Source organism: Leuciscus leuciscus, assembly GCF_965113295.1.
Source record: "Leuciscus leuciscus genome assembly, chromosome: 19".
Lineage (NCBI taxonomy): Eukaryota > Metazoa > Chordata > Actinopteri > Cypriniformes > Leuciscidae > Leuciscus > Leuciscus leuciscus.
In genome coordinates, this window is record NC_138743.1 from 2,061,588 (window position 1) to 2,089,563 (window position 27,976).

Genomic DNA, 27,976 nt, shown 5'->3' on the forward strand with positions numbered 1-27,976 from the left:
CAGACCTCCGAGTGACGACTTCAGTTTCTCCAGCTCTTCTGCTCTCACACACTCTCAGCTGAAGAAGAAGATGTTCACCAACGCTGGACTCTGCAGACGAAGACATGCTGAGCGTCTGAACGACAGAAGTGTGTGAAACAAACGCTCAGACATGAAGAACAGAAGATCAGGAAGAGAAAACAGGTGAGCGCGATCTATTAGCGTTAGTTCATACAAATACAACCACTGCTGTTATCATACTCCCTTAAATAGTCTAATATTAACAGATGCGATAATATCAACGAAGATTAATAGATGCTTTGGAAGTATTTTTATTGTTAGTTTATGTTCATTAATGCAGTTAACTGATTTTAACTAATGAAACCTTATTGTAAAGTGTTTCCATTTAGTTTTATATCACAGGAATGGTGTGTGTGTGTGTGTGTGTGTGTGTGTGTGTGTGTGTGTGTGTGTGTGTGTGTCACAATATTTAACATTTTACAATAAATTCAACATATTAATGTCTATTTTTGTAAATCCAGAGACTGATAGACTGTACAAAAGTACTTTATCTAACTTAATTTTTTTGGATCTTGATGGAATCGAATCAAAATATTTGATGATTCATATCAAATAAATGAATCTGTGTAATAATAGATTCAAATTATGAAAAATAAACTCATATCTGAACGGTTTAGACTCTGCATGATTCTGATAAACACACTTGAGATGCACATCATGCAACAATTAATGCCAAAAGTTGACATTTTTAAGTTTACTCCGTGTTCTTTGCCGCTATCACATGTTAAAGAGGTCATGACATGAGAAATTAAATTTGCCTTGATCTTTTGACATATAAGAGCTCAAAAAACAGCTTGTTTTGATTTTGGGTGATCTGTGACGTCACACGGGCAATACATTTGCATATGCCGGCCTCCAGAGCAAGACATCGACCAATAGTTATACATCATTGTGTCATAGGCCCCGCCCACTGTTATTATAGGCCCCGCCCACCGGCGTTCTGATTATAAGTCATTATAATCACTGACGCTGATACACTGATACAGTCGATCACGTCTGAGGATTATATGTTTGTTTTTGACTGAGTGTTTGACTGCAGATTGTTTTGTAATGGAGAGAGTTCACAAAGAAACTAATGTCGACAGATGAAGCATCGACTGTATTGAATCTGACAGCAATAATTATTTTGTATATATAAATACACACATATGCATACTGTATGTATATTTATACAATTTATATTAGATATAAATATAAATATTTTATATAAATAACACATTTTTCTTACAAATATTTATGCATGTGTATGTATTATACAAAGTAAACACACATATATATTATGTAAATACAACATTTTATTTTGGATGCCATTAATCATGTGAACCTCAAGAATAATGCCATGCCATGACCCCTTTAATATTATACCTCATTGCTTTCTGCTGGATGAATATGTAAGCCAGTACAGAATGTATAGCAGACTCAGTATGTATGAACCCTGAAGGATGGAGTCTGCGACTGAACCCACAGGTAGAGGATGAACAGGTGTTTGCTGCTGCGCGTGAGTCTCCTGCTGTCTCTGCTGTGTGTCTGCGCTCGCGTCTACGTGGAGCTCAAGGGCTCGAGTCTGACGCCGCCGGCCGTTACCGTGGCAACAGATGCTGCATCCACGCTCAAGCATCACAGACGGGTGAGGAAACTCATTAGTGATAGTAACACTTAAAACAATTATAATTTAATTAATTAGGATAAAATAATTATACTTTTTATTTACATGAACTAGGAGTGGCACTATATTAAAATAATTTAGTAAAGCAATTATAAATAATTAAATTAATTCAAATAAAATAATAATACTTTTATTTACAAGTGGCATTATATTAAAATAATTAAATAAAGCAATTTTAAATGATTAAATTAATTCAAATAAAATAATTATACTTTTTATTTTCATAAACTAGGAGTGACACTATATTAAAATAATTTAATTAAATAATTAGGAGTAATTAAAATTAATTAAGAAAATTTAAATAAATTTACTTTTTATTTACAAAAAACTAGGAGTGGCACTATATTAAAATATTTAAATAAAACAATTATAAGTAATTAAATTCATTAATCAAAATAACAATACTTTTTATATACATTAACTAGGAGTGGCACTATATTAAAATAATTCAATGAAATAATTATAAATAATAAAAAAATAGCTAGAATAATTATAAATAATTAATTTATAAAATAACTAAAATAATTAAATCCCTTAAGTTTGAGTTATTGAATGTTCATCAGTGTTTGCACTATTTATTACTGATGAATTTGCACAACTTTATACATTTTTTGATAAAGAGATTTTTAAATTATTTTTACTCACAAATAGCAATTTAATATTACATAATTTTTTTATTTTTTTTTTATATTATAAAAATTCCATTGGCTTTTTATTGATTTCCATGACTTTTCTAGGTCTAGTTTATTTTTTGTATTAATATATTCATTAACATATTGATTATTCTCGCAGCTGATGTTGAAGTAAAGAAAACACGGTCAGACTCTCAGATGAAGCAGCTTTAGATGCACAGATTCATATTCAGATGCTTCTGTTCTCCATTTTTGCCTGGTATCCTGTTTATGTTGCTGACTGTGCATGTCAGAAAGACTCGCGAACAAAAGCGTATTCATGCTCTTCTGAAGACTTTCCCACTCAGAGAGAGAGAGAGAGAGAGAGAGAGAGATCCAGGGCCTGACCTCTGACCTCTGAGTCTAACACCACACACAGATCCCCTTCATTGCACTATAAATATGCATGATTATAATGTTACAATCATGAGCTCATTAACATATGACCGCCCACATTTACTCAGTTATTCAGCAGCAGACGTTGAAAATGATAATGCATCGCATCTGATCGTTAATCTGACATTAATGCGGTAGAAAATAACTCTGAAGGAAGGATTTATAGTCTGGATTGGGACCATATGAAGGGTGTGACACACATAACTGAGACAGAATGGGTAATGATGCTGAAAATTCAGCTTTGATCACAGGAATAAATTACACTTTACTATATATTCACATAGAAAACAGTTACTTTAATTGTAAAAATATTTAGCTTTTTTTTTTTTACTGTATTTATGATCAAATTTGCGCATGTATAGAGCCCAAACAGAGCTGGATGACCTCCATAAACTTCTCATGCAACAGAATGAAATGCATCGATGCATCATCATCTTTGCAGGCCAGATATTTGGGTGAATGATATTCCCTCATATCTCAGGCTTGTCCCACTTCTCCTCTATCAAACTCTTCATGTAAAAATGTAAAGCAGCAGTGAATGAGTTTGTGTGTTTCCCAGCGAGTGTTTGTCTAACACGAGGACACGGGGCAGGAAGGACTTCAGGAACTGATGGGATCCAGATGTGCAAACAGAGCAGATCCAGATGCAGATCCTGCCAAGAAACACACGTTCATGGATCCACATGATCTCTGTCGGCCCTTTAAGAGCGCGTTCTGTTCGGGGTCATTCGAGTAAATTTAGATAATAATTGTATTAGATATATATATAAAAACCTAACTAACCTAACTTATAATATATAAATATATATAATTTCATTTTGATTTGTTGTGTTTTTGTCATCTGTGTTAGTTAGGTTTTTTAATGTCTATATAGTTTTTATAAATTTTTACTTTAGTTTTAGTTATTTTTACATCGTTAAACTAAATGAAAATTAGCTGAAATTTAAAATGATTAATTATTAAATCTATTTTATTTGATTTCAGTTAATGTTTATTTTGTCAATTTCATATAGTTAAAACCATAAAATATATTTCCGTTTCTTAAAATCAGTGTTACTTTAGTATAATTGAGATACTATTATAGTTATAGTTAATATTTTGACTCTGATTTTATTTTCATATCTTCATTTCAATTGTAGTTTTAGTAATTTTGCATGTTTTTGTCCTTTTTAATCGTTTTTTTTTTAAATGTCTATAGTTTTTTTATAAAACAAAATTCAGTTTTAATTATTTTAGTGCATAAAGTGAAATTAGATTAAAATGAGAAATGTTGCTTTGGCAAATAATTTATTTTTTATTTTATTTTATCTCTGTTAACGTTTATTTTGTTTATTTTTTCATGGTTTTAGTTTCATTTTTAGTAAACTATAATAACCCTGCTCGAAATAAAGGTTAAATAAAAAATTTCATTTCATTTAAACAACAACTTAATTTATTTCAGCTGTTTCTTGTTTTCATTTCATTTAACTGGATGTACTAAAATAACTAAAACTAAAATAATAATTAATTAAACTATATAGACATTTTTCAAACATAACTAATAAAAATGACTAAAACTTTAACTGAAATCATATATAAAATAAAAATAATTCAAAATGAGTCTCTCAGTGATACTGAGGTCGCACTGCTCCTCAACGCATGGTAGACAGAGAAGAACAAGAGAAATATTTACTAATGTTTATGAAGTAGCCTGAGAGGATGATGAAGATGATGAAGACGTGACCCTCTTCTGAAATAACCCAGATGTTGCACTCATGCTGAACTCTGGCATTCATAAGAGGGACGGAAAAGTGCAGCTGTAAAGAGTCGAACTCTAAAAATAGAAATAGAGTAAAACACGCTAGAAATAACTTGTCCTTCCAACTCTAAAAAACATGAGCTTTTCTAACAGCGTTTGCGGGACGATTTACAGTGAAACAAAGCATCACAGATCTGTGATAATATTGATAACAGATACTTATGATGTTTGTGCTGCTGTTTTCCCGCCAAAACGACGTCACTTCCTGGCGGATGATGATGTCATTGAGGAACTGGCTGTGGAAAGTGATATTGTAAACTGATTATCAATCTGTCTCAAGACAACAGGTTTGGTTTCAGTTGTTTAAAGGTTCAAATTAAATGATTAAATTATTTAAATTCAATTATTTATTTGAGAGTTTTTGTGCAGCACCTGGAAACATGGATCTTGACAAATTCATGACACTATTTTCATGAAAATGAATTCAAGCCTCCTCCAAGGACAAGCCAAGTTAGTTTAAAACCTTCGAGGTTGAGCGGGCAGCGAACTAGTGAATATCGTGCTGTCAAATCCATTAATCGCAATTAATCACTTCTAACATACAAGTTTGTTTTAATCATTTTGTTGTGTATTTTTGTCATTTACATTAGCTTGGTTTTTTGATGTCTATATAGTTTTTATAAATTTTACCTTAGTTTTAGTTATATTACATCAAGTTAAACTAAATGAAAGTTGTTCATGACAATTAATTATTAATAGTGCGGTCAAACTGATTAATCGCATCCAACATAAAAGTTTATATATATATATATTTTACTTTTGTAGTGGATGTGATTAATCTAATGAATTAATCTATTAATATGAATAAATAAATAAACAAATGAATAAATTAGTGTTTCTTTGTAAGTTAGTCCAGCACTGGAAACATGAAAAATGGAAATATATATATATATATATATATATATAGTTGTTGGTGATTGAAATAAAGCTGAAATAAAATATAAATATAAATATTAGATATTAAAACTTGAAATAAATAAATAAATGTTTAAGTTAAAATACTAAAATTACAAAAACTAAAACTGAAACAAAAAATGAATTCAAGATAAACAGACAAAAAGAAAACTAATAAAAATGACAAAAAAGATTCTAAAATTAAAATAAAAACTATAATTAAAACAGAATACAATGCTGAGCTCTCAGACAGTCATAAACGAGTTCCAGATCTTCACTAATGAATCTTCCACTTCACAGAAAGGTTTCAGGACACATTTATGATCTCCAGAATCTCAGATAAGAGCAGACCTCATCACTGCGGTGTTCAGAGACGTCTGTGTGCTCGTCTTCACTCGACCTGAGGAAGCTCCACGGAGGGCTTTTCACATGTTTCTCTGTGTATTCCTGCAGATTCCCCGATGGAAGATCGACCTTGAGCCGTGGGCCGCCGAGACTCGCGGTTTACAGGAGGAAGCCCGTCGGTTCCTCAGATACATCTCGACACCACAGGTACAAGCTCACGCTATCTCACGACAAATTCACACGTATTCGTACGAGTGATTAAAAGGTGGCAAATTTGTCGTCCTCACTTGTACAATTTCTCTAAACCCACGTGACGGGTAGGTTTAGGGGCGGGGTCAGGAGTAGGTCAGGAGTACGAATTCATACGAATTTAGCAACTCGTAAAATATGTACGATTTAGCAAGAAAACGCACAAGTGAGGTCGTATGAATTCGTACAAATAAGCCACCTCGTAAAATTCGTACGAATTGCCGTGAGATCGGGTTGGTGCAACCCTACGCTTCAAGCTGTTCTCAGTTCCGGAATTAAAGTGCCCTATTACTGTAGCCTATGCTATTTTAAAGGCTCCTACAACAGGTTTACATTCATCCAAGGTCAAAAAACATTTTAATTTACTCATACATTGCAGCATCACTGTGTCTGAAATGGTTCGTTGAAAGATTCAGTCTCTCTAAACTCCGCCCAGGCTGTTGTGATTAGTCAGAAATCAAACACTCATTATCATATCTGAATCTCAGCGGTAAAGATGGTGTTGGTTTTACCCAAATGGCAACCTTCCGGTCTCTCTCGTGAATCCAACACTGACGTGAGTTAAACTGCAGTTCATGGACTGGCCACTAGAGGCCGGCTGCAGAAGAGACTCAATCCCATTGATGTGTGAGAGTTGTTAAAATGCCCAACTTTACAGCAGAATAAAACATGTTTACAGTCTGGTGCAAAAAGTGGTTTGGGTTTATATTGCTAATTTTGCCCTTCATGACAACTGTGAGGGGGGTGAATATTTTTATAACTCATCCATTTAAATTATATTAAGCCTTAAAGTTGTGCATAATTAAGGGCGTGGCCACTTGAGTGACAGGTGGATTACCGCTGATGTCACTGCTAGCCGTTTGTTGTCTGTTAGCGTCACGTCACCTCAGCTAATCCGCCTCGCTGCTCATTTACGTTTATCCGGGAGTGACGCTGCCAAGATGGCGACGGCCGGCTCCGCCCACTTTGATGCATTTGAAAAACGCTCTTCAGAAACACTACAGGTGACGTCACGCACACTACGAACATATTATATACAGTCTATGGTTTTACCGTATCAATCTCATCAAAGTGGATTTGCTTTGTCAGCAGAAAACAGCGTCTTCTCGACATGAACAACACGAACCAAACTCTTCCAGTCTCAGACAAACTAGTGTTTGAGGGCGGAGCTAAGAGACGCTGTTCAGCCAATCAAGACCAGAGGCTAGCATTATGCAAATTAGCTACAAAACTACAGATTCAGCAGGAAGAGCGACTGAATTACTGACGACTCATAAAAATAATTTCTTCATTTATCTGCACTTTGAAACTTTGCAGATCTTTTACATTCACAAACAGCTCTTTTACACACTACATGACAGGGAATCCAAATGATGAATGATGGATCTTCAGTGTGTGTTTGAAGGTGTCCTGTGAGAGACCGGCGTCAGTGTTCGACAGAGAGGATCATGGGTCGTGGGTTCTGTGTTTGGACCGCAGGTTCAGTCTGGCCCAGCGGATCGCATCGAAACACTGCCGCGTTTATTCTCTCAGGTCAGTCTAATGCTTCTTCTATTTCTGTCTGACATGTGAACTCTTAAAGTCCCCCTGTGGAGAAAATCCAGCTTTTAATGTAGTTTATGTGTCTATGTGGTGTTTTTAATATGCTTTAAGACAAACCATGTGTAAATTCATAAGTCGACACCATTGCTGAGTATTTTCTGTGCATTTATAGGCCTACATATACATTTCAGTGTGTGTGTGTGTGTGTGTGAGTGAGTGTGTGTGTGATGCTCTGCAAACTAAAACGCTGTCATTATAATCCATGCATGTGAAACTCCTGCCCTGCAGCTTCTCCTCATAATACAGTCAAACTTCATTAGCAAACATAGTTTATACGGACCAGCGGCTACAAACACTTCTGACATGACAAGCCTTTATATATTCATATATATATATATATATATATATATATATATACACACACACAATTAATTAAAGGATGTACAAATGCTTAATATTCCTTATAAAATGTAATTTATAATTTTTTCTTTATGATTTTGAAATGAAATATGACCCTGAGTGAGATTCATTTATCAGACACTTTTTAATGGGTTCATAATTTGATCCGGATCTCAATAAAGGCATGAATTAAACAGCCAAAGCCACTCCTGGAGAGTTTGAGATGACCCAGAATCCCTCACTCCTCATTACGGTCAGCGAGTTAAAGCACTCGCTCATGAACGCAGGAGTCGCTGCTCAGGCACGTCTGAACGATCCTCCAGCTACAACACACTCCAGATCTTATGCTGTTTAATTCAGTGTGAGTCTGACGCTCTTCTCCAAACACTCCAGTGCTCTTTAACATGATTTATAAAACCTGATTAAATAGTCATATTTATATAATAAGACTACATTTGCACAAAATATGCACGCAGAGTAAACTGTTGCTGAATTCACATAGATCCGATTGTCCAAATTTAAGTCGTTTTTAGAGAAAGTAAGGATTATAGATGCAGCTTTATTTTCGAGATGACTGTTTGAAATGATAATCAATATCTATACATACTATTAAAAATAGCAGCCATTTAGTATACTCTATGCTGTATGCTAGTATTCTATTTTGAATATGTCTATATGTATTAATGCATCAAGTCGCTATTTAATCAATCTGTATTAGGATAATTTGCCAAACATATTTGTTATGATTATCATAAAAAATTATATTTTGCTTTTTTTCAGGGTTATTATAGTTAACTAAAAAAACGAATAAATTTTTTTATTTTTTTTTTTGCTATAGCTGGCAGGCAAACATTTATCATTTTATTAGGTTAAAGTCATATTCTAAAATAACTTAAACTAAAACTGAATTAAAAGAATAATTTAAATTATATATATATATATATAGGAAATTATTCAACCCCATTGCAAATCAGGTTTCTTGGCAAAATGTACAGACTTTCAGCTGTTTGCAATGAACAAATCAAACAAAAGTAATGGAAATAGCTCAACACAACAAACGTTTCAAGTGGTTTCCCCAAATTCAGCTGAAAATGCAACTTTTACAGTTTTTTTGGATTGCTTAAGCACAATTTTCAAAACAGGGCCCGTGTTTTCAAAACACTACACACAATTAGCAAAACCACACACCCAATTAGCAAAACACTACAGATCCTTTGCATAATTAAACACTCTTGTAAAAACTATACACTTCTGTTTAAAAACCACACTTTGTTACCATATGAAACACACACGTTTCACATTACTATACTCTGTTTGCACGAGTTACACTCTGCTGTGATAAACCTAAAACACTTTTAGCACTTCTACTTCCCTATGATTAGAGTAGGCTACCATCAACAAAGTACAAATATAATGTAAATTCACCAAACACTACACAAGACCAATGTTGCAGACTGAAGAAACTCATTTATTTCTCAACACGCCCAAAATGTTGACATGGAGATTCATAATACTGTAACAAAATGTCACTTTACGTATTGTACTGTAAGTTTACTGTAAAAAAAAAAAACTACACATTGTCTCTTCGCCTAGCTGGATCTGGCCAGAGAATTTCGCCTAGCTGGATCTGGCCAGAGAATTTCATCAACATCGCAGGCAATGTTGTCATTAGCAAGACACCTTGGAAAGAAACGTCTTGAATGACGAATCCATCCTTGCATTGCTGCTACCTCCATCTGGTCACAGGCCTCCTCCATGGCTTGGATGAGGGGTACCTCAGCCTGGAGACGGAGATCATATACCTTCCACCGCCATGCCGAGAAAAACTCTTCTATAGGGTTGAGGAATGGAGAGTATGGTGGAAGATATAGGACGGTGAAATGTGGATGTTGCTGAAACCAGTTCTGAACCAGAGCAGAGCGGTGGAAAGACACATTGTCCCAGACAACAATGTATTGCATATGATCGATTTGATTTGCTGCTGTTATGTTGTGCAATTGGTCGAAGAATGTAAGTATGAGTGCTGTGTTGTAAGGGCCCATATGGGCATGGCGGTGGAGGACCCCATTCTGTGTAATGGCTGCACAGAGTGTTATATTACCCCCACGTTGCCCTGGGACATTGACTATAGCCCTGTGGCCAATGATGTTTCTTCCCCTCCTTCGTGTTCTCGTCAGGTGGAACCCAGCCTCATCTACGTAAATGAACTCATGCTGGATCTCTTCTCCATCCATTCGTAAAACTCTCTGAAGAACAGTGTCAGGCAAAATTGTGTAGTTCAGTGTAGATCTAGTATACATATTACAGTACAGTAAAAGATTATAAATTTGCTTCATTTGAATATGTTTTTTTTTTAGGATGCGTGCCAGTGTTGATGTTGAGACCTGATATCGTTGAAACTGGCGTGGTTATTGACAATGTTAGCTTGGAGCTGATTGAGTGTTGTAGCATTGTTGGCCAAAACCATGTTTACTATCTCCCTCTCTTGCTGTTCTGTGAACATAGGAGGCCTTCACCCTTGTCGTTCCTGACCCTCAATCCTATGTAGAAAAAAAAAACAGTATACAATAGTACAGTAATTTCACAGGAAAAGGTAACAGAAGTGCTGATAGTGCATAGAATACAGTACTGTAAGCAGTTACTGAAACCGTGCAGATGTTTTTGATATGATGATATTTTTACAATACCTATTTTCCAGTCGAAATGTTCTTATCACACTTGCCACTGTGTATCGGCTTAGATTTGGCTGTACTCGCAGTCCAGCCTCTCTCAGCGTCAGGCCGTGGTTGACAACGTGGTCAACCAGTGTTGCGCGGATCTCATTTGTCAGATTCGGTCCTCTTTGAGCACCTTCTTGTCTTCCTCTTCCTCTTCCTTCTCCTCTACCTCCAGCATGGCCTCCATCTCTTCCTCTTCCTCTGTTGATTCCTCCTCTGTTGATTCCTCTTCCTCCCCTTCCTCTTCCTCCTCCTCGTCCTCCTCGTCCTCCTCGTCCTCCTCCTCCTCCTCGTCCTCCTCCTCCTCCTCGTCCTCCTCCTCCTCCTCCTCCTCCTCCTCCTCCTTGTCCTCCTCCTCGTCTTACTCTTTCTCTGACTCTTTCCATTGTGCTTGAAGACCGATGAACTCACCTGCTGCTTTTTATAGTGCTTATACACCTGATTGGTGTGTCTACAATTAACCAAACAAGTGTTTGCACACCTGTGTTGAACCAATTGGTTGGACGGTGCGGTAATTTGACAGTCAGTGCTTTGGTATTGCAAGGAAGTGACTTCATGATAGATTTTTGTGTGTAATGTATGTTACGTGTGTTTAGTGTTTTGCAAATCACTGTGTGTAGAGTTTTGCAACAAGTGTGAGGTTGACAATGTGCTTATAGTTGTGCAAATATGGGCTGATGTTTTGCTTCTTGAGTGTAAGGTTTTGCTAATAGTGTACTACTTTTAATTTTAGTGTGTAAGCAATCCAAAAAAACTGTAATGACTTCTGCAGCCTCAAAATTATTCAAGCATCTTTAGCACTGAGTAGAACAGCCTTTTGCTGTATGATCCGCTGTAAATGAGATGTATAACCAGACTCAGCTTCTGTTTCTGAGGAATCTGTTAAGTTAGTTAAGTTAAGTTACTTTATTGTCCCCCAATGGGACGAATCTGAGCCGTTCCTCAAGAAGAGCAACGGCCTCCAGTTAAGGACTATTCTTGAGTTTGCTGCTGCAACCTTCTTCAAATCCCTGAAACCAAGCCTTGCTGGAATTTGAGGTTTGTGTGAGATCATTGTCCTGTTGAAGGTCCAAGCTTCAGCTTCCTCACTGACGGCATGACGTTTTCTCCTTGGATTTCCTGATACTTCAGTGAACCATCTCTCCTTCCTCACGCTGCAGTTCTCCAGAGGATATAAATCAGCCGCAGAGCATCACTGATCCACCATGCTGACCTGTAGACAGAGTTCTTCACTGGTGCTTCATTCTTCCTCGAGATACACCGCTGATCCAGAGGGCCGGAAATATCCGCTCCACAGAACAGAATCCCAAAACTTCTGTGGATTATTTATATGATTTTGAGCAAATTGGAGCCGACTTTTTCTTGTGCTTTTGGGTCAGTAGTGGTGTAGTCTTGGAGTCCTGATGCGTTTAGTACGAGCCTTATTGTTCAAGCTGAAACCTCAGTGTGTGTCTCAATTTTTTGCAGTCACTCTAGGGTTTTTCTGATCCGTTGATAGCATCCTTTTTCTGCCTCGTCCAGGTAGTAAAACCACTGTTCCTTTAACTTTGAGCTTGCAAACGATGCTTCTAACGGTGTCTCTAGGAACATTTAGTGCCTTTGCTATCTTTTTGTATCCTTTTCCTTGTTTGTGAAGGGCGATGAAATCTTCTCTTAACTTTCTGGACCATTCTTTTGACTTATCCATCTTTCTAACATGCTGTCAAACGTGACACTCAACAAACCCAGTCAGTTCAGATATTTCATGTGTTCTAGCTCTAGCACACCTGGTGCAGCTGATGAAGCCCTTGATTAGTGAGACAACACCTGTTCTGCAGATTTGTGCTGTTGTGAGGGATTCTCTTCAGGGGGTTGACAAATTGTGAGACTGCAGCAGTCATTAAAAGTATGCATTTTCAGTTCAATTTGGGGAAACCACTAGAAACATTTGTTGTGTTGAGCCATTTCAATTATGTAAAATATGTGTGTGTGTGTGTGTGCATGTGCGTAGGCTGGCAGCGGATGATGACAGGCTGGAGCGGATGCTAGCCGGATCCGGCTGTGAGGTTCACTGCTTCGACCCGAGTCTCAGATCAGCTCATCTACAGGAGGAACACATGTGGCTCCACCGGCTCTCCGTCGACTGGAGGGACCCGAACCCTGACAGACTCCACACACACACACACAGCAGGAGGAAGATCAAGGACATACTCAACAGCTTCGGCCACAGACAGGTGACTCTCACACACACACACACACACACTAACCCAACCCCTAAACCATCCATCACACACACACTCACTCTCACTCTCAAACACACTCACTCACACTCACTCTCACACACACTCTCTCACTCTCACGGTACTGATCCACTTTTGCGACACGACTGTCGCGTGGTGTTGCGACGCCTCCCCACATTGGTACGTTGATGTCGCTTGACGTCACCCATAGGAATATAGTGGAGAGCGGCGTGACAGAAGTGTCGCACGGACAAGTGGATCAGTACCGTCACACTCACTCTCACACACACACACACACACACACACACACACTCACTCACACTCACTCACTCTCACACACACTCACTCTCACACTCACTCTCACTAACACACACACTCTCTCACATTCACTCTCACACTCTTACTCTCGCACTCACTCTCACACTCACTCACTCACTCACTCACTCACTCACTCACTCACTCACTCTCACTCACTCTAAATCTCTCACACTCACTCTCACACTCACTCTAACTCTCTCACACTCACTCACTCACTCTCTCACACACTCCCTCTCACACTCACTCTAAATCTCTCACACTCACTCACTCACTCACTCTAAATCTCTCACACTCACTCACACTCACTCTCACACTCACACTCACTGGCCCTCATTTATCATTCTTGCGTAGAAACAGGTGTATATGTTGGCATAAGATTATGCTTACACTCCTCTCACCGCCTGATTTATGAAGCTGTGCATACCTTTCAAATCCAGGTGTACGCAATACCTGCCCTTGATAAATGCCGCGGCTGAAAACGATCGTCATTAGAATAACACGCCCCTATATATTCAAGTCTCCGCTTCCCCCACGCCCTCATTTTACGCCATGGACACACGGAAGACGGCAAAGAAGAGAAACTTGGATGAGCAAATGACCTATCACAATGCATTATTTTACAGCACGTGTTTTGAAACGATTAGCATTTAATTTCGTATCACGTCACATGTATTGGGGTGTACAATAGTGATGATGATGTGATGTGGAGTACCATTCATTCACATTAATAATTGCATGACAATTTGTAATATTCTTCTTCTTATTATTATGATTTTTATTATTAATGACGCTTATTTTTATTTAGAAGAAGAATGTCGTTATTATTATTATTTGTATTATTATTATTATTATTTAAAAGAAGAAGAATGACATTTTTATTATTTTGTCAGTCTGAATTATTTTTTGGTCACTGAAAGCCTTTCATTACTGAACCCAGTCCGTGCGCACCAGCCGGGCCTAACCCTGGCCCAACCATCGTATCAAAGAATAGTACGACGGCGAGCGCGTCGAGTATAGAGTATAACTCGTCCGTCAGGTGCGCGCGCAGTCTGCGGAGACTCGCGCTGCGGAGCCAGGCGAAAGTATAAACAAGGCTTGAAACGTCAGGTAAAGCGCACAGGCTCGCAACTGAAGGAATACATATGCCTACAAATCAAATGCTTTGGTAAAGTCACACAAATTAAACATTGAAGTCCATGTTGCACAAAAATAAACACTGAAGTTTATAATTACTATATTGTTTTTACTCACTCACTCACTCACTCACTCACTCACTCACTCACTTACTCACTCTCTCTCACACTCACTCACACTCACACTCACTCACACTCACACTCACTCACACTCACACTCACACTCACACTCACTCACTCTCACTCTAAATCTCTCACACTCACTCACTCTCACTCACTCACACTCACTCTCACACTCACTCTCTCACTCACTCTAAATCTCTCACACTCACTCACTCTCACTCACTCACACTCACTCTCACACTCACTCTCTCACTCACTCTAAATCTCTCACACTCACTCACTCTCACACTCACTCACTTTCACTCACTCACTTTCACTCACTCACTCAATCTCTCACTCACACACTCGCACTCACTCACTCACTCTCTCTCACTCACTCACTCACACATTCACTCTCACTTACACTCACTCACTCACTCACACTCTCACTCACTCACTCTCACTAACTCACTCTCACTCTCACACACACTCACTCTCACACACTCACTCACTCAGCAATTAATGTGTGTATTTCTGTCAGGTGTAACGCTTAAACCCTTTAATCGCAGCTCTAAAGACACTATCATGAACTCTATCACACTATCATGATTGTGTGTGTGTGTGTGTGTGTGTGTGTGTGTGTGTGTGTGTGTGTGTGTGTGTGTGTGTGTGTGTGTGTGTGTGTGTGTGTGTGTGTGTGTGTGTGAGACGCATCATTTCCTGCAAACACACCTGAAGCTTCACGTTTGCTTTCAGGGAGAATCAGTGCGAGACACAAGAGTGTGTGTGACGTGGCCGATCTATCGCCTGAGAAACAGAAATAGAGATAGAGAGAACGCATAAAGGAGGAAGCAAATGAATGAAATATGTGCTTGTAATTATGGCAGAGGATATTATAGATTTATGACTCCTGCATATGGATGTACTGAAGGAGCCAAAGAAGCGTTTGAGATGCAGAATCTCATCAAAACTGACTCTAGTGAGTTTCTCAACACGATCTGATTCAGTGCATGTTATTAAAAAACGGTCGTCAGAATCTTTAATCAAAATATAATAACTTACCCCATCTCTGAAAAAACCTAAACAACCCCCAGTATCAAACCCTAAAAATGATAAATATTACAGTTGGTCGTTGTTTTAGGAATCTGAAACTCACATTTACACCATCATATCAGCTTGGCAATCAATGGCTGACACACACACACACACACACACCTCTCTCCAGCTTCTGAAGGATAAAATGCATCACATTTGACATTCATGCATTTGATTTGCATATAAAATTTCCTTCCGGATTAGTTTAAACATAAACCTAATAAACTTAATGTGATGCATATTTGTCAGTCAAACATAAATTAAACAAAACCACAAAAAAATGGCATAGTTTATTATTAACTATATGTATCTATTTGATTTTATTTAAATGCAAATTGCATTGTTGTATGGCTGAGACTATGACATTTAGGCCTAAATATTGTTTTGAAGTTAAACAGATGAGGATACAAGAGCCTGAAATTGACATTAAGCTTATTTATAATTGTTTACAAAGTGTTTATAAACTTGCAATTTTCTATTTTGGTTTAATGGTTGATCACTGATGTTCACTTTTGGCCCATTAACTACAGGAAGAGATGCTGAGATTATAGAGCAGAATAATCCGATCTAAGAGTAACAAACACATCCGTCATCAAACACACGATCGCCAGAAACCTTGGATCTCCACAAACACATGGAAAAACATCTACTGTAATTTTACTGTAATTCATCTACTGTACGCTGACTTCATCATTTATTCACTTGAGCTCAAAAAGCAAATCATGTCTGTGGCTTTGCTTCAGTGTTAATATTTAAACTAGTGTTGTCAAATCTATTAATCACATCTAACATAAAAGTTTGAAAATGTGTGTGTATGTATATATATAAAATGTATATATATGTGTGTATATATATTAGAGGTGGGCATAGATTAATTTTTTTAATCTAGATTAATCTAGATTAATTTTGAAATTAATCTAGATTAATCTAGATTAAAATGGCTCATTTGAATTCTGCCGAAGGCATTCAGAATATGTGTGCTACCCAAATAATGACTATAAAAGTAAGTCTTTGAGAACGGGTTTCTCAAGCCAGGTGGCGCATTAGACCAGGGGCTCATCTCCTGTTTCCAAAATGCATCACAAACTGCTTGAGAAAGCTGTTCTACTCATAGACTGTAAAAGGTTACTACTGTACTGTTACCGTCCGTAGGCAACATTAGGTAGGCCTATGTTATTATCAACTACTATAGGCTATCAATTAGGGATGGGCGATATGGCCTAAAATCTATATTGTGATATACATTGCAGCCTCTTGCGATAACGATATACAGTATATTATAATAAAACCATTTCAGAACAGATTACACAGACCCATGCAAAACAACTGCTAAATGTATTTTTTTTTAAAGGGTGTATGTAGTTTTGAGAACATATATTGTGCAAAACTAAGTATACAACATAATTTTGCAGATAAATAAAATTTAAGTACACTAGCTGCAGAGACTTAAGTAGGTCTAATGTTTATTATGGCTTGGAGCTTATGAAACCCCAAATTTAAAATTAGAATATTGTCTAACTGATGTCTTGATGTCTTTTCAGTTAAAAAGAAACACAACAACGATTCTTAAAATCGAGATTATGTGCTACACCACTAAGATATATTGGAATGGGAATAATACGCGCGCGCTGGTATTCAGTGATATCATGTTTCGTTTTGAATTTGAGGTGGTCGAACGGATTAGTCGTGTGTTAACTTACCGAACTGTTACCACACACTCTGTATATAGTTTGCTGCTGCTCGTCTGACGGCTTAAACCCGAACCAAGTCCAAATAATGGATTTTGCACCGATCTTTTTCACCAGCTTTCACTTTCAGCCGTGTTTACTTAAGATGACGACGAATATGCGTTGCAGCCGGGTTTACCTCGCGGCCGCGGGTAGATTGCGTCATCATAGCTTGTGTAGTATAGAGCCATCTCCCAACCCAACTTGGAGAATAGATTAACGGCGATATTTTTTTTATCGCGCGATAAGAGTCTCGCGTTAACGCAGCACGTTAACGCCGATAACGGCCCACCACTAATATATATACACACACACACACATATGTACACATATTTACAAACTTTTATGTTAGGTGTGATTAATCGCGATTAATCGATTTGACAACATTAGTTTAAACTAAATGTCTGCATAGTTTAAGGACAGATAATATTAAATTAAATTAAATTTCTAATCTGATCTAATCTAAACAAAATAAAAATAAAAACATCCTTAAGTTTAACCCTCTGGTGCTCTTCGGTCATTTTTTGACTGAAAAATGTAAGGATTTCTTTTTTTTACATTATCGGAATGGTATGAAACTTTTTTTTTTTACACACACACACAAAAAATCATGGACATGATTCGAAAAGGTTAAATGGTTCTGAAAAAAATAATCACACTTGTGCTCCTTGCGGTCAGAAATGAGCGCATTGGAAATGAATGGAGACGAACTTCCTCTAGTGGAAGCGTTTGGTACTGCAGCCGAACACAATCTGACTGAACGCTCATTTTTTGAGATATCAACCTCAAATTTGGAACACAACTTGTTTAGATTTATGGCTTTGATTTTCTCACAGTTTTAGAGTAAAACGTGTTTTGGAAAATATATATTTCATATAAAAATTGAAAATAGTATTTTTGTGCAGCCATAACACTTAACACTTTTTTTCACTTAATAATCTGCCAAGTGTCTTTAAAAAGAGATCAAACTTAAGTCTGTGCTCAAAAGCATTCAAGATTTACCACAGTTTAAGATGGAAATGTAATTTTCAGGTCTATGATCAAAAAGTCAATAAACTAATTATAAATACCACGTAAATATTATATAGTACCATAAAATCTTCAGTGACCTAAAAATACAAAATATTAAATAAAAAACATTATCTAACTAATATATAGTACATTAATTTCATTGAAATAAAAAAAAAGTCAAGTCAAGTCACCTTCATTTATACAGCGCCTTTAACAATATGAACTGTTTCAAAGCAGCTTTACAGTGATAACAGGAGATTACAGTAACAGAGATTGTTTTGGCTTTACAGCAGCTCTAGAATAAAGTTATTGTCCAGCTAAAGTTAGTCTTGATTGATTCACTTCTGTTACAAAGATCATTAATTATTAACTTAGCGGCCGCTAACACGACACCGTTCTAACAGAAAACCCTTAATGTGCTCGGGTCGCTCACTCAGACAACAGTGTTTGATGCTCGAGAACGCAAACTTTGAAACAGGTTCTGAGGTGTAAGCCTTGTCAAATTTTGAAAAAAGGTTCTCTCTGCACAAACTTCAGAAACACAAACCTGTGAAAACGCTGACGACGCGCACATGCGCATCATGTGTCTAGTCTATAGGAATGCGCGCGTGATTATATGTGCGCTGTCATGATCCAGGTTCCTTCATTCTCTGTCTCCCTCTTGTGGCCACATCTCACACTACACCATCACCCCGTTCCCATCAGTCCCAGCTGTTCCCATTTACCCTTAATCTCCACTCTATCATCTCACCTGTTTCTCCTTCCCTCCTGATGTTTCCTGCTATTTCTAACCCTCTCTTTCTCTGCCTCTTTGTCAGTTTATTCCAAGCTATCTAATGCTGAAGTCGCTTCTCTTACCCTTCTTGCCAAAACGTATCGAGTCCTGTCCTGTCCTGTCCTGTCCTGTCCTGTCGTGTCCTGTGTGGTTCGTGTGGAAGCCTCTCCTCGAGTCAGTATACTCATCTATTCTCTTGCTGGCTCACTGAACTCTGCCCTGCCAATTCAGACGCTGAGTTCCTGAACAGACGCGATATCCAGTCTACGGTACCTTCTCTCTCGGCGGACTTCGCCTCTCACTACAGTCTCCACTCGGAGTCCAACTTCGCCTGACGCCCTGCTGCGCATCCTGAGTTCCAGTATTATCTGCTGCCTGCAGTTTACGTTGATTTCTACAAAGCGAAGTTTTCTGTTTTTTTCCTGAGAAGATTTATGTTTGATTCAGTGATTCGCTTCTCATTTCCATTAAAGACTGAATTATTGTGAATCTCGCTTTTTGGTCCTCTATCTCTCATTATAACAGAATAAACTGACCAGTTATGGACCAAGCGAGCAGCCATCCTTTTCAAGCGGCAGTTGAGCTTCAAGGTGCCATGTTGGGGAAACACGAGCAGGAGATATCCACCGCTCGCCAGGCTGTTGACTCCCTCGCTTGCCAGATGGCCGATCTCACACAGCGGGTTCGTCAGATTCGGCACGAGCCGTCCACCTCTGAGATCCGTGAGGTTTCCGAACCACGCGTCAACAATCCTCCTGTCTATTCCGGTGAGCCAACTCAGTGCCGTTCCTTTCTTACCCAGTGCGAGGTGGTTTTCTCGTTACAGCCTGCCACTTACGCTCAGGACCGAGCCAAGGTCGCCTACGTAATCTCCCTCCTCGCAGGACGAGCTCGGGAATGGGGAACGGCCCACTGGGAGGCAGAAGGTGAATGCGTCTTCGACTTCGCACTCTTCAAACAAGAGATGATCCGTGTCTTTGACCGGTCAGCCCACGGGGAGGAAGCTTCACGACTCCTTTCGTCCCTTCGCCAGGGAAGGCGTTCCGTTACTGACTTTTCTATAGAGTTCCGCACCCTTTCCACGTCCTGCGGGTGGAATGAGCCGGCGCTGGTGGCGCGCTTTCTGGAAGCGTTGAATCCTGATCTCAAGGACGAGATCTTCATGCGCGAGGTGCCTGCTCGACTCGATGCTCTCATCGATCTGGCAATCCGAGTTGAGAAGCGGTTTGACCTGCGCCACAGAGCACGTCGGACCGAAGCCGCTCGCTTTCCTACTTCCTCCTCGGCCGTTTCTCCTCTTGCCTCTGACACGGACTCTGAGCCCATGCAACTTGGTGGTCTTCGAATTTCTTCCAAGGAACGCGAGCGACGCATCACCAACCGTCTGTGCATGTACTGCGCCTCAGCAAATCACTTTGTCACTCATTGTCCGGTAAAAGCCAGAGCTCGTCAGTAGACGGAGGGTTACTGGCGAGCGCGATGTCTAGGAGCTCTCCATCTAAGTCCTGTACAACCCTTCCTGCACTTCTTCGGTGGCCCGTCTCGTCTGTCTCTTGCATGGCTCTGGTTGACTCGGGGGCAGAGGGGAATTTCCTCGATGAGTTGTGGGCTCGGAAGCAAGGTATTCCCCTCATAGACTTAAAAGACTCCACCCCTCTCTATGCCCTTGATGGTAGCGTCCTCCCTAGAATAAAGCAGAAGACTGTGCCTCTGACGCTTACCGTCTCAGGAAATCACAAGGAAACAATTTCTTTTTTTATTTTTCATTCCCCCTTTACTCCTGTGGTACTCGGTCATCCTTGGCTAGTACTACACAATCCCCAAATTAATTGGTCTGATGGTTCTATTTTGTCGTGGAAGTTGTCTTGTCATGTTGATTGTTTAACCTCTGCTGTTCCACCTGTTTCCTCTGTATCTGTTTTTCAGGAAGAACCCGGTGATTTGTCTGGAGTCCCGGAGGTTTATCACGATCTGCGGGAGGTCTTTAGTCGAGCCCGGGCCACTTCTCTTCCCCCCCATCGTCCTTACGATTGTAGTATCGACCTTCTCCCGGGGACCACGCCCCCGCGCGGCAGATTATATTCTCTATCGGCTCCTGAACGGGAGGCGCTGGAGAATTATCTGTCCGATTCCCTCAACGCCGGTACTATTGTGCCTTCCTCGTCACCTGCCGGTGCAGGGTTTTTTTTTGTCAAAAAGAAGGACGGTTCGTTACGTCCCTGTATCGATTACCGAGGGCTGAACGAGATTACTATCAAGAACCGTTATCCCTTGCCTTTAATGTCGTCAGCCTTTGAAATCTTACAGGGAGCTAAGATCTTTACCAAACTAGATCTTCGTAACGCCTATCATTTAGTCCGCATCAAAGAGGGTGACGAATGGAAGACCGCATTTAACACGCCCCTCGGTCACTTTGAATATAGGGTCCTCCCCTTCGGGCTGGTCAACGCCCCCGCCGTGTTCCAAGCTCTTATCAATGATGTCTTACGAGATATGCTAAATATTTTTGTTTTTGTCTATCTCGATGACATTCTCATTTTCTCTCCCTCACTCCAAGTCCATGTCCAACACGTTCGTCGAGTTCTCCAACGTCTGTTAGAAAATCGACTCTTTGTCAAAGCTGAGAAATGTTCGTTTCATGTTCCGTCGGTCACGTTTTTGGGCTCAGTCATTTCTGCAGAAGGAATCAATATGGACCCGGCTAAGGTCCGAGCGGTCACCGAATGGCCCGTTCCTGATTCTCGTGTTGCGCTTCAACGCTTTCTTGGCTTTGCCAACTTTTATCGTCGTTTCATACGAAATTTTAGCCAAGTTGCCGCGCCCCTCACAGCTCTGACATCTGTCAAGTCCCGCTTTAGATGGTCAGAAACAGCTCAAGCTGCTTTTGATCAGCTAAAGACTCTTTTCACTTCCGCTCCTATCTTACTCTCTCCCGACGTCTCGAAACAATTTATTGTCGAAGTTGATGCCTCGGAGGTCGGGGTCGGGGCCGTACTTTCTCAACGCTCCTCTGCAGACGGAAAAGTACATCCCTGCGCCTTTTACTCTCACCGTCTCGCGCCCGCCGAACGAAATTACGATGTAGGCAATCGTGAACTGCTCGCCATCCGGTTGGCGCTCGGCGAATGGAGACATTGGTTAGAAGGCTCTTCCGTTCCTTTTGTCGTATGGACGGATCATCGAAATTTAGAATACATACGTTCGGCTAAGAGACTCAACGCCCGTCAAGCCCGTTGGGCTCTGTTTTTTACACGTTTTGATTTTTCCATCTCTTTTCGTCCCGGTTCAAAGAATGTCAAGCCTGATGCTCTCTCTCGCCTCTTCGACTCCCCCACCGCAGCCGTAACCCCTGAGGTTATTATTTCTCCCGGTCGTGTTGTGGGTGCTACTGTGTGGGGAATCGAGAGGTTGGTCAGACGCGCGTTATCTCAGGTTTCCGTGCCGCGTAACTGCCCTAAGAATCTCCTATTTGTGCCCACGTCCGTTCGCCGCGCTGTCCTCCAGTGGGGACACTCGTCCAAATTGTCTGCCCATCCCGGGCGTGCGGGGCTCTCTTGCTTTCATTCGTCAACGTTTCTGGTGGCCTACTATTGAGCGTGATACGCGTCGTTTTATCGCCTCGTGTGTTACTTGCGCTCAAACCAAGACCAGTAACTCTCCTCCGGCGGGTTTGCTTCGACCATTGCCTGTACCAGCCCGCCCCTGGTCTCATATCGCGCTTGATTTTATTACCGGGCTTCCTTCGTCAGCTGGCAATACGGTCATCCTAACAGTTGTCGATCGTTTTTCTAAATCTGCTCGTTTCATTCCACTCACTAAACTTCCTTCTGCCAAAGAGACAGCCCAAATTATGGTAGATCATGTTTTTAAAATACATGGTCTTCCCACTGACGTGGTTTCTGATAGAGGTCCGCAGTTCTCCGCTTTTTTTTGGAAAGAGTTTTGCCGTCTCATCGGGGCTACTGCTAGCCTCTCGTCGGGTTTTCACCCTCAAACCAACGGGCAAGCCGAGCGCGCCAATCAAATTGTCGCCCGCATTCTGCGCAGCCTAGCTCACCGTTGTCCCGCGTCGTGGTCTGAGCAGCTGGCCTGGGCAGAGTATGCGCACAATTCTCTTCCATCCTCTGCCACAGGTCTTTCGCCTTTTCACTGCTGCCTCGGCTATCAACCGCCTTTGTTTTCGTCTCAGGAAACCGAATCTAATTCACCGTCGGTTCAAGCCCATATTAACCGTTGTAAGCGCACTTGGAGGAGGGTTAGAACTGCACTTCGTCGCTCTAACACTCGCATGAGCATCACTGCCAATAAACGTCGAGTCAAGAGTCCGCGCTACCTTCGTGGGCAACGCGTTTGGCTTTCCACCGCGAACCTGCCCTTGCTTTCTGATTCCCGCAAGTTGGCGCCCCGCTTTATCGGGCCTTTTCGTATTATCAAGATCATAAATCCTGTCGCGGTACGACTTCGTCTTCCATCCTATCTCCGTCGGGTCCACCCTGTTTTCCACGTTTCGCATATTAAGCCCGTCGTGCGTGAGCCTTCTCGTCCTGTCTGCCCACCCGTTCGTGTGGATAACTCTCCTGTCTACAGGGTTCGCCGCATCCTTGATATGCGCCGCCGGGGTCGTGGTCACCAATACTTAGTCGATTGGGAGGGGTTTGGGCCGGAGGAGAGAAGCTGGGTACCCTCCCGGGACGTCCTGGACCCTTCGCTCATTGATGATTTCCTCCGCTCGCGCCAGCTCTCCTCCTCGGGAGCGCCAGGAGGCGCTCGTTGAGGGGGGGGGGTACTGTCATGATCCAGGTTCCTTCATTCTCTCTCTCCCTCTTGTGGCCACATCTCACACTACACCATCACCCCGTTCCCATCAGTCCCAGCTGTTCCCATTTACCCTTAATCTCCACTCTATCATCTCACCTGTTTCTCCTTCCCTCCTGATGTTTCCTGCTATTTCTAACCCTCTCTTTCTCTGCCTCTTTGTCAGTTTATTCCAAGCTATCTAATGCTGAAGTCGCTTCTCTTACCCTTCTTGCCAAAACGTATCGAGTCCTGTCCTGTCGTGTCCTGTGTGGTTCGTGTGGAAGCCTCTCCTCGAGTCAGTATACTCATCTATTCTCTTGCTGGCTCACTGAACTCTGCCCTGCCAATTCAGACGCTGAGTTCCTGAACAGACGCGATATCCAGTCTACGGTACCTTCTCTCTCGGCGGACTTCGCCTCTCACTACAGTCTCCACTCGGAGTCCAACTTCGCCTGACGCCCTGCTGCGCATCCTGAGTTCCAGTATTATCTGCTGCCTGCAGTTTACGTTGATTTCTACAAAGCGAAGTTTTCTGTTTTTTTCCTGAGAAGATTTATGTTTGATTCAGTGATTCGCTTCTCATTTCCATTAAAGACTGAATTATTGTGAATCTCGCTTTTTGGTCCTCTATCTCTCATTATAACATGCGCAGGCGTGTAGTCTTCCTTTACAAATTGACCTCAACAAATTACTTGTCTGGCTTTAAAAATTCATAATACAGAATTTTTTGTCGCTTCCGCGTGAACCGGATCCATGTGAACCGGAATCATTTTGACAAAAGAAGCGTAGAGCACCAGAGGGTTAATGAAAAGAAGGTTCTGGGTCAGACAGCAGAGAGGAGAGGCTATGAAGCGAGTCTCTGACGGGCTGCTGGTTTCATCTCTCACGGGTTTGTGTTCAGTAATTCGGGTCAGTCTCTGCACTGTTCACCTTCAGCAGCCCGTCCTCAAAGTGGCCTACATCTATATCTCTGCTAAATTAATTTAACACATGTTTGTGATGCCCTTTATTATTAAGTTTCTTTTTTTTTTCTTTTTATGTTTCAAGTTATACTTACAAAATGTGAAAATGTGTAAAAGAAATGTGTCAAAAACTTGATTTATAATTTTATAATTTTGAAAATTCAATAAAAAAAATATTATAATAACTTCCCCTCGTCCTGCTTAAAGAGACAGAACCAGGGTTTGAAATTAACACACGCCAAATGTGGGTAATAATCAGCTGTGGCGGGAAACGCTGTCAAATCATGAGCCAATTTGGCGTGTTATTATGTTTACTCACTTTGCTGGGGAAGTTCGTGTAAGACAAATCTGCAGATTCAGCGCAAATACTCGTGAGTCATCATGATATATCAAATACAGGGTATTGTACAGAATCTGTGACACTACAGACACCATAGAGTTATACTACATCTTGTGAAAAGGGCATAATGTCCCCTTTGCTGCCGTCAGGTGGATGTCCTGAAGCTGGACCTGGAGAGTGCGGAGTGGAAGGTCCTGGAGAACCTGGTTCTGGAGCGGGTTCTGGACTCGCTGGGCCTGTTGCTGCTGGAGCTGCACCTGCACTGGCCCGGGTTCGAGGTGGGCGGGGACGAGCCCTCGGTGATCCGCTATTGGTTCAGTCTCCTCAGGGAACTGGAGCGCGCTCATTACCGGCTCTATCACAGTTACAGCGACCCGAACAAACCTCGTCTGATCCTGCACAGAAACATCCAGAACGCCAGCAGCTCCTTCGTCCTGGGATGGGTCAACACTCGCTTCTTACCGCAAGGATGAGCGACGACTATTCAGGAGAAACACTTCAGAATGCAAAACTCAGTGGCTGATTAAATCAAGCTGCAACATTCCAGTCTCTCTCGTGAATCCAACACTGATGTGAGTTAAACTGCAGTTCATCGACTGGCCACTAGAGGCCGGCTGCAGAAGAGACTCAATCCCATAGACCTCCATGTTAAAATGCCCAACTTTACAGCAGAATAAAACATGTTTACAGTCTGGTACAAAAAGTGTTTTTGGTCTATATAGCTAATTTTGCCCTTCATGACGACTGTGCGGGGGGTGAATGTTTTTATAACTCATCTGTTTAAATTATATTAAGCCTTAAAGTTGTGCATAATTAAGGGCGTGGCCACTTGAGTGACAGGTGGATTGCCGCTGATGTCACTACTAGCGTTTGTCTGCTGTCTGTTAGTGTCACGTCACCTCAGCTAATCCGCCTCGCTGCACATTTACGTTTATCCGTGAGTGACGCGTGGTGACCAAGGGGGTAATCCATCAGCCGGAAACTGAAGCTTCCCCGGGTGCCGCCATTGATTAGCGGACCATCACCTGCTGTTAGCACTCCACTGACTCCCATTCATTTTGGCGTCACTTTGACAGCGAATAACTTTACATCTGAGGCGTTTAAAGACTCCATTTGTCCATTATTTATTTCTAAAGAAACACGAAAATGTATAAAAGGCTCCATTACCTTGTATCTTACGTTATGGCCCCATAGAAGCAGTTTTTGTAAAAATAGGCTAACGATTGCGTCATAACCACGCGACTCTCTGTCGCACAGTAGAGAGATTACCGTATGGACAGAAGGAGAAGCTCGCGGGCAATCGGGGGGACGTGTAGGCAAAATGACAAAGTAATGAATCAGAATACTTAGCCAAAGTTGCTCCTAGCTCATGGACACCTCCTACTCACACTCTCCGTCTCTGCAAGATTCGGAAGGGAATGATTCAGATTTCTCTCGGCACAGCCACTAGAAGACAGACGGGTTGCTTACGTCACATCTATGTCGTCAAGCTCAGTTTGAGTCAGCGCAGTACGCTCAGCCATCAGGAAGTGAGAGCAATTAGAAGCTGTGTCCATTTCTTTTACTGTCTTATGGCGCTTTTCCACTGCATGGTACGGCTCGGTTCGGCTCGGTACGGTTCGACTCGGCGCGGAACAGTTCGGCTCGCTTCGCTTTTCCACTGCGTGGTTCGACTCGGCACGGTTCGGTTCGCTTTAGCTTGGTTGCATTTCCACTGCAGTTAGTACCACTTCAAAATGGGTGGGACTGATCGTAGTTGCCGTCTCTATTGTCATGAAATCATCATATTAAATGCAAATTTTTTATTCCGTGTTTCCCCATCCGCTCCTCGGAACGTCTGCACCTCGTCCACTGACCACGATTCAGCCAATCCTTTTTTTGAAGTTTATACTCTTTTTTGAAGCAAATACTTTTAAAACAGGCGCTAAAGCGTTGGCTGTTGTCTACTGGCTATTTAAATCTAGCGAGTTTAGTGTCTTGTGTCGTAAATACAATGACGCTGGTAGTGATGATTCTGTCTGACCAATCAGTGATCTGCAGCGTTTTCACGTCACATTTTAGTTTCGGTACGGTACGCTTGGAACCTCAACAGAGGTGGTACCATTTAAAGCAAGCTGAAGCGAGCCGTACCGTACCGTACCATGCAGTGGAAAAGCGCCAAAGCGTGCCGTACCGAACCGAGCCGTACCGTTCCATGCAGTGGAAAAGCGCCATTATGGTGGCGACGGCCGGCTCCGCCCACTTTGGGCTTCAAAAATGCTCTTCAGAAACACTACGGGTGACGCCACGCACACTACGCCCATATTTATTTACAGTCTATGGATTAAAACAACAAGTCAATGAGGATGTGAATACCAGACACAATTAAAACTCCCAGTAAACTCATTGTTTGCTTTTACTCTTCTGACAAGAAAAATCATAACAATAGGTACAAAAAAGTTAAATCAATCATAATTTAGAGGGACTCAAATGAAGCAACACAACGTATGAAACAACCATGAAACAGTACTATGGTAATACCATGTTATTTTGGAATATGGTAATACTACTGTTTTATGGGCATGTACCATGTAATATGGTAGTATATGAACATGTTATAGTACATATGTATTATGGTATTGCCACGGTACAGTGCTGTTTTGTAAAGGGCAATGTAGCATAAAATAAAAATTATATAATATATACGAATAATTTACTTTTTATTTCAAATAAATGCTGTTCTTTTGAACTTTCTATTCATCAATTCATCAATTTTTTTTT

The 27,976-nt window shown here is 40.9% G+C and overlaps 1 protein-coding gene across 2 annotated transcripts; it reads left to right on the forward strand.

The window, feature by feature from the left end:
- Positions 1–27,955, forward strand: mettl24 (methyltransferase like 24). Of its 2 annotated transcripts, none has more exons than XM_082146514.1 (6): positions 1–183; positions 1,502–1,687; positions 5,939–6,037; positions 7,485–7,612; positions 12,728–12,950; positions 25,366–27,955. In XM_082146514.1, the coding sequence occupies exons 2-6, from the start codon at positions 1,535–1,537 to the stop codon at positions 25,687–25,689; spliced, it is 927 nt and encodes a 308-aa protein (XP_082002640.1). In that variant the 5' UTR covers positions 1–183; positions 1,502–1,534; the 3' UTR covers positions 25,690–27,955. The 2 variants fall into 2 exon arrangements, with proteins under 2 accessions (XP_082002640.1, XP_082002639.1); XM_082146513.1 differs by having other exon boundaries at positions 3–183; positions 1,528–1,687.
- Positions 27,956–27,976: the final 21 nt, after the last annotated feature.

Coding starts and splice junctions, on each gene's coding strand:
- mettl24 (XM_082146514.1), top strand. CDS start 1,535: ATGAACAGGTGTTTGCTGCTGCGCGTGAGTCTCCTGCTGTCTCTGCTG. Junction 1,688..5,938: donor CGCTCAAGCATCACAGACGG/GTGAGGAAACTC, acceptor GTATTCCTGCAG/ATTCCCCGATGGAAGATCGA. Junction 12,951..25,365: donor ACAGCTTCGGCCACAGACAG/GTGACTCTCACA, acceptor TGCTGCCGTCAG/GTGGATGTCCTGAAGCTGGA.